The sequence below is a fragment of the Sapajus apella genome, unplaced genomic scaffold, assembly GCF_009761245.1.
Source record: "Sapajus apella isolate SASKATOON/1434 unplaced genomic scaffold, GSC_monkey_1.0 scaffold717, whole genome shotgun sequence".
NCBI lineage: Eukaryota > Metazoa > Chordata > Mammalia > Primates > Cebidae > Sapajus > Sapajus apella.
In genome coordinates, this window is record NW_022437643.1 from 15,844 (window position 1) to 23,926 (window position 8,083).

The following is an 8,083-nucleotide window of genomic DNA, read 5'->3' on the forward strand; positions in this document are numbered from 1 at the left end:
GTGAGTTCCACACAGAGCATGAAGCATGAACTTAGAGTCCTTCATTTATTGAAAATTTTTCTTTATATCATTTATTTTTCTTTCCTATGATACTGCCACCTCCTTATCTCTAATGTTGCTTCCAGATTCTGTAAATCTGGTTTACTCTTAATCATTCTTCCCTGCCTATTCTAAATCATTCTTCCCCAACTCTACGGATCTCTGAATCTCTAACATGCAAAGCCTTCCTAAGGAGTGTCAGAAATAGTTTTTTTAAAAAAGAATAATTTTTAGATTTTCGTATTCATATTGATCTACTTGAGGCCATGATATTTATCTTTTTTACTTCCTCTTTCTTAAGGGCCCATTTTCTATTTTATAAAAACAAAGACAAGTCTCTCCCACAACCAAATGTGGAACGATGCCCTGGAGTATAAAAATCTGTAGGGTGCCAAATAAAGGAACGATTTGAAATACTGGTGTTGATATTGAAAACGCAAGGGACTCTAATGTCAGAAGAGAAAATCCTTTTGCAGATGAGGTTGTGATGAATTCTTTGTTTCAACAAAACTGACGGAAGAACTGAAGGGAACACCAGCTGCTGAGTGATGAGAAGCAATTCTTGATAATAGAGTACTAGGTGATTTTTAGCATGTAACGCAGAAGTTGCCAGACGGTAACAGTGAAACAATTGTTTTACCTGCCATTTACTTACTTGTATGTGAACCATTCTTCTTAGTACTTATATCTACGCAAAACAAGAACAGTACAGAATTAATGTTAGACCTTGTTTAATTATTGCAATAACGACTGTTCATCCATGGATACATAAATTCACTGGAGGAAAAACAGCTTATCATTCTCATGAAAGATGTGCTTCAAAAGTATTTTAATTTTATATCTAATATGTATGAATCATACTTCGTAATGTATTTTGTTTTGATCAGTTACATACAAGTATTTTTGAAAATAGTTCAATTAGAAGAAAATGTTTAATATTTATAAATGTATGGTCACATTCTATTTAAAAGAGGAGTTAAATTTACCCGTGTATGTTATATATATATATATATATATATATATGTATTTATGTATACGTATATATTATGTATATATGCAAATATATGTATACATACATTTATGTATAGGTGCTTGATAATAAAGAAGTAAGAATGATTCACAAAATATTTTGAAGTATAAAAATTTAAGATAAACTTCTGTATGGCAATTGGTATGGAAATTCAAATTCAAGGAGGAAAAATCAGAAAGATGTTAAATAGCAGACCATTAAAAGAACTTTTTAATGTATTTTTACATAGCGATAGTAGGTATCACTACAGTGTTTATTATTTGACGAGAAAATTATAAAAGTAATCTGAGTATTAATTTTAAATATCATCAAAAATAATATATTTTGCTATTATTTAACATCATGATAAAAATATGTTTACTTGAAAGTATGTAAGGAGTGCACAGTGTCCAAAAATTACTTCAGGCATTGTGTGAGCAAAAATGTTTAAAAACTGTAGATTGATCTTAAATTATATATCAGGGTACTGAGAAAGTTTCCGTACTGCACATGAGTTAACAAGATCTAAAGTCAATCACTAGAGGACCATTTCTGGGTGGAGCCATTGTCTAATCATGAGCTGAAAGGCAAATATTTAAAATGCAAACATCCATGATTAAAACTTTATTAGTTGCTTACCACAACTGAGACTTTAAAGTGATGGCTCACTTTCTTTGAGGCTCAGATTCCATATCTTTGGAGTGGCAGCGAGTACTTACCATACAATTTTCATAGGGGTGCTGTCTGTGTGTGTGTATATGTATAAGCATGTACACATATATTAATGAAATTTCTATAATTCAATTAGTTTTTGTAATGTCTGCATGACTGAGAGCTTACTTACTTTTTACAGCAATTTGAAGATAAAATAGATTTACAACATCAGCAAATGTAACTACATATTTTTATTTGAATTCAGATGTTCACAAATTGTTTCTTGAAGAGAGGCATGCCTACAAGTTTTAATCTGTTTAAGACCTACCTCAAGTAAAATGTTCACTGCCGTGGCATGTGAGGGAAAGAGGGAATAATTCTTATGCATGGCCTTCAACAGCCAGATTTCATGCTCATCGGTATATCTTCTCTTGGTGTAGAACTGATGATGGAAAATAGTGCTGTTGATAGCAATGCCTGTCTTCCTTTACTTTCCACTAACTGAACCATCTCATTCCCAGGCAGTATATGGTTCTGGTCCCCTCCTTGCTCCACACTGAGACTGCTGAGAAATGCTGTATCCTTATGAGCTACCTGAAGGAGACAGTGACTGTAAATGCTTCCTTGGAGTCTATCAGGGGAAACAGCAGCCTCTTCACTGACCTGGTGGCAGAGACGGACGTGCTCCACTGTGTCGCCTTCTCTGTGAGTATGGCTGTTTGACTTAATATACTTGGTTCTTTTAGTCAGGGTCATAGGGATCTTGTATGATGTCAAGATGAGGCTTTGGGAGGCTGGTAAGAACTTCCAGAAGGAATCCAAACGTAGCAAACTAAGTATAGAAATTGAGGAGCGATGCATGACTCTCCAGCCATGGGAGACAAATATTTACAGGCACAGTAAAAATCAGCTTAATAATTAAATAGGAACCCTATCATCAGCCAGAAAGAAAAAAAGACGGAAAATGTGACTTCTTAAAATTAAGATGGAAAAAATATTAATAAAGCAAACGAGGCCAGGGCTCAACATGAGCCACCAGTGGTGGACTCACAGGAACACGTCACTCCACACTACTCCTAAGAGCAAAAATTGTGGAAATTACCCTTAGTGAAGGCGTAGTATCTCTTCAGAGTTGTCCACGTGTGAGATGGTTATGGCCTAATGTCAGTAAAATATAGTGTTTTTTTTTCATACCCGTAAAACATGCTTCGACCATGCCCTTTTGGCATGTAGTATCAACCTGGTAAAGCTCACTCCCGTGTAAAATTGAATCAAGGCGGTTTTTTCTGAGCTGTATGAAGATATGAATCTCATTTACAACCTCTCTTACTGATGTATGTTCCTCCACCTTGTGTCCAGTCTCCCCGTTTGTAAAATGGTAGAAGTGATTCTTGTCCCTGCCAACTTTCCCTGCTGAGAACAAGGGAGTGAAGTGAAGTAAGAAGGGCAAGGACTCCAGGAAGAGTAGAACAGGAAACGGGAGGAGACCTGCGGTGCTGAATGGGGTTTCAGGATCTGTCCTACCTTTCAGGTCCCAAAGATTTCATCCAGTGAGGAAGTAATGTTCCTCACTGTCCAAGTGAAAGGACCAACCCAAGAATTCAAGAAGCGGACCTCAGTCATAGTTAAGAACGACGAGAGTCTGGTCTTTGTCCAGACAGACAAACCGATCTACAAACCAGGGCAGACAGGTAGGGAGAAACCTACAGATGGGAAAACTTCAAAAAGGAAAGATCTTCTTCCATTGGATGTTCCCCAGGCAAAGTTCCTATAATCTTGATTCCTTAAGTAGCTTATCTTACCAACCTATAGCCCTACTTTGGGTCTGGGGGCTCATGAAAAATATTTCTGTTTCAGTGAAATTTCGTGTTGTCTCATTGGATGAAACCTTTCACCCCCTGAATGAGTTGGTGAGTTTTCTATTATCTACATAAAATGATTATCTGTATAAACAGCCTGGGAACCTGTTTTCTGTGTTGGGGGAAGACCAGGGAGAGGAAGAATCTGGTATCACTAACAGTAACTTCTGGCATTACAACAACGCAAGATCCTAATCTAAAACATCATTCCAGGTAAAGGTAAGCAGGTAATTCTTTCTGCCTTGGTGCTGGTACTCAGCACCAAGCACTGATAAACTAAATTTAATCAGTTGTCACACAATTAAATTTACTTTTCAGATAGCTCTTAATTAGGATAATTAGAAAGATATATTAAATAACAGACACAGATAAACCCTCAAAGAACCTAAGTTCAAAAGATATTTTAAGTACTTAGACTCTTTCTATACATACCTACCAAAATCTTTGCTATCAAGAAAAGTCAAGGTAAGTAATTTGTTCCTTTGTCTGTGTGATAAGAAACAACTCTTTCTGTTGTAATGCAGACATCAACCCAAAGTTTTCATTTTTTTCTCCCAAATCTACTTCTTCACATTTTCTTATCTCCAAAAGAGGCAAGTCTGCTCTTCTAAATCCAAAGACAAAAGATTACAGAATAGTCTTGTTTCTCTTTCTCTCATACCCATATCCTAAAATACATTCAGACTACTACTTTTTTTTCCCTAGTTTAAGGAGTATGTATTTTATACAACTCATAATCCTTTACAAATAGAAAAAAATCAGTAATACACTGAATCAATTTGAAGAATCTTCAGTATAAACAGTTCAACAAAGTCCTTTAGATGCAATTTCTTTTGGATTTACTGCAACACTTTTTGTTATGTTGTATGTCTTGTAAATCCCAATAAGTGTACCTGAAATCTCAAACATATTATTTCGAAAAGAAATTATTATGAACCGTGCGTTTTTTGTTTGTTCACATATATAAAATGCAACACTGGACTGCTTCTTATCATCTGAACTACTGCTGCAAGCTAGTCCTAGCCAATGTCATCTCTAAATAAGATCGTTGCAGTAGCCTTCAAAGTGGTCTCCCTGCTTCTGCTTTCACTTCTCCATCTAAAATGAAGCACCACATCCATCACTGTCCGCCTGACTCTCCTTTGTTTTTCCCTTGGCATTCACCACCATCCTATCCATCCCACACATGTGAGTTTTAAAAACTCTGCCCAATTCTATTATAATGTAAGCTCCCTTAAATCAGATACATTGTTCTTTTGTGCATGGTTATATTCTCAATACCTAGAATGATACACAGCACATAAGAAGGTACTTAATAAACATTAGTTTTTAAAAATGAATGAACATTGATACTAGCTTCTCTATCAAAGTTTATTCATTTTTTGAAAGTGATATTTATTAAACTAACATTTATTAATGAAATATTTCCATTCCTCCTCATTCTTAGAACTACCTACGAATTCTATGACCCATCTCAATGATTACATCTGAACGTATTTACTTACAGTTACCTAAGTGTTTATTTCTCAGCCTGTAAAATTGCATAGCAAAAGAATGTTCTTCACTAAGATGCTATAAGCACTTAAGAAATGTTAATAAGTCCATCTCTAGTAAATGGCACTGTACATGTAGATTTGTTGCTGATGGCCTAGTAAGCTCTTACCATTATTTATTAAGTGCTTAAAATAGGTTAATGAAGAGTTCTGTAACATTTAATCTGGAATCTTTCTGTATTTCACTATAGAGGGAATTATTCTATATAAAACTTTTTTAGGTTTTTTAAATTTTTTATTTTTTTTTAATTTTTGTGGATACATAGTAGGTATATATAGTTATGGGTTACATGAGATATTTTGATACAGGCATGCAATCATTATTTATCTCATTATCCAATCATGGATAATGATTACTGTCATGCATTGCATGCCTGTATCAATAAATGGGATATCCATCCCCTCAAACATTTATTCCTTATGTTACAAACAATCCAATTATACTTCTAGTTACTTTTAAATGTAGGATTAAATTATTTCTGACTATGCTCACCCTATTGTGTTTGTAAATGAAATTTAAGAATATTTGAAAATAATTATAAACTTCCTTTCTTTCTTTTGTGTTTCAGATTCCACTAGTATACATTCAGGTAAGAAACATGAAGCATTCCATATTAGAAGGAAAGTAATACATACAGGGAAACGCTCTTACCTGAGAGGTTTTAACGATATCTCAGAAACTTGTCGTTAAAGGAGAAGCCTTCCAACTCACATAGGGCTAGATTGTAACTCATCTCCTCTCCTCACCCTTTACCACCACCCCATTTGTCCTTTTTGTAGATAACTTAGGAGTTTCCATAGATTTCTTTTATTATCTCTAATGCTCCAGGTGCTTTCGTAAATTATAATTCATTTATTCGTAGGATCCCAAAGGAAATCGCATTGCACAGTGGCGGAGTCTCCAGTTAGAGGATGGCCTGAAGCAATTGTCTTTTCCCCTCTCATCAGAGCCTTTCCAGGGCTCCTACAAGGTGGTAGTACAGAAGGAATCCGGTGGAAGGAGAGAGCACCCCTTTACCGTGGAGGAATTTGGTATGGATCATGGAAAGTCGTGGAACATTTTTCTTCATATTTAAACTCCTAGGGTGTGGAATTTAAGCTCATTTGGAGTCTTTCCATTTCCCATGGGTGACATTGGGCTTGGAGTAAAACTAATTACACGTAAGTCCAATGAGGGACATCAGTGATTTGTGAATAGGACTTCACATGGCTTGGTTATTTTCTGTAGCAGTATTTAATACCACCCCCCGGAAATTTAAACAGCCTTGTTTTAATGGAGTTTTCCATAATGAATTAAGCATATGGCGATCTCTCATAGTCATTCAGCTAAAATCTTCATTTGAGAGGAGGATGGATAAGAATATATTGGAGCGCAGAGCTGCCTTTTCAGAGCCCTAAAATATTATTAGGGAACTGTTACAGGGAAGCTGAAAATATGAATTCCTTCAAAGTTGAAAAACAATCACCAACCTTCTTTATCACCAATCAACAGTTCTTCCCAAGTTTGAAGTGCGAGTAACAGTGCCGAAGATAATCACCATCTTGGATGAAGAGATGAATGTATCAGTATGTGGCCTGTGAGTTTATTTTTTTCATCTTCTCAGGGGAATATTTAAAAGAGACTCACTATTTGGGATATTTTAGCTACTCCCTGTAGGAGCAGTGGCAACACAAAAATTTTAAGTGCTTTGACACCATCTCATCTCTAGAGCGTTATTCTCCTGTTGCTTTTCTATTTTTCCTTTTGATTTTCTTTCACGTTCTTATCAGCATTGTTCTGTCATGAGGTAAGGAACTGCGTCTAGAGAGGTTATGCTAACAGGACAGATTCTGAAAGTGACGACACTGTGTCCGTGCGCGCGCACGCACACACACACACACACCACACACGCGGGAAGAGTGGATCGTGCTGAAGGGTGTTGACTCCGCCTTAACCAAAAATGACCAAACATTATCAGGAAGATAATGAACACATGGCTATAGGGGAAATTCAATCATCAACAGATCATTTACCTGACCTTGTATGCTCAGTGGAAAAATCACTTAGATTCAGAATTTGTAGAGATAGGCATACAACGGAAGCCTCATCTAACTCGCTAGTCTGCTTCAGGCATGTCTGCATATCTCTCTGCACTGACATTTTTACCGAGGAGACTGAACATATCTCTCGAGACAGTCTCTTCTAACCTTGAAAACTCATGTTTCCTGAATCTAATGCTCCTATCCCTGGTGACACACAGTAGCAGTAGCAAAAAGAGCAGGTAGAGTGAAGAAATCAGTCCTGCCCAAAGATCACACACGTAATACACCTACTACTCAGCGGGCCCCCACCCCATTCTGTCTCACAGTAATGGCCGAGTTCCTGGTTCCTCATAAGTAGTGGGCCAGTGATCTTGCAAATAGAGACACAGAGGACATTTTCAAATAGGAAAGGAGACAAACCCACTTGGAAATCCAGCAATCATCCATGACATATTTATGACACAATCCCACTTTTGTAAAAAGTGAACAAGTAAAACTCAATATAGAGATGGCTGCAGGTGGGGAGAGAATGAGGGAAGAAGAGACACTATCATACTAACATTTTATACTCCTAGGCAGACTTGAGGGTGTCTGTTTCTTCTCTTTGCTTTTGTTTTGTTTGTTTCATTTTGCTGGTATTGTTTTTCTTTTAAGAACAGGTTTAGGCCAGGCGCGGTGGCTCAAGCCTGTAATCCCAGCACTTTGGGAGGCCGAGGCGAGTGCATCACGAGGTCAAGAGATCGAGACCATCCTGGTCAACATGGTGAAACCTCACCTCTACTAAAAATACAAAACATTAGCTGGGCATGGTGGCGCGTGCCTGTAATCCCAGCTACTCAGGAGGCTGAGGCAGGAGAATTGCCTGAACCCAGGAGGCGGAGGTTGCGGTGAGCCGAGATCGCGCCATTGCACTCCAGCCTGGGTAACATGAGTGAAACTCCGTCTCA

The 8,083-nt window shown here is 37.2% G+C and overlaps 1 protein-coding gene across 1 annotated transcript in view; it reads left to right on the top strand.

Annotated features, from left to right (window-relative positions):
• Positions 1-8,083, top strand: part of LOC116546245 (alpha-2-macroglobulin-like) — a 16,486-nt gene that overhangs the window by 544 nt on the left and 7,859 nt on the right. Inside the window, exons 2-7 of the mRNA XM_032272557.1 lie at positions 2,224-2,407; positions 3,234-3,393; positions 3,560-3,612; positions 5,684-5,704; positions 5,978-6,146; positions 6,607-6,691. Of these exons, the coding sequence (XP_032128448.1) occupies positions 2,224-2,407; positions 3,234-3,393; positions 3,560-3,612; positions 5,684-5,704; positions 5,978-6,146; positions 6,607-6,691 (672 nt within the window). The remainder of the gene's footprint in view (positions 1-2,223; positions 2,408-3,233; positions 3,394-3,559; positions 3,613-5,683; positions 5,705-5,977; positions 6,147-6,606; positions 6,692-8,083) is intronic.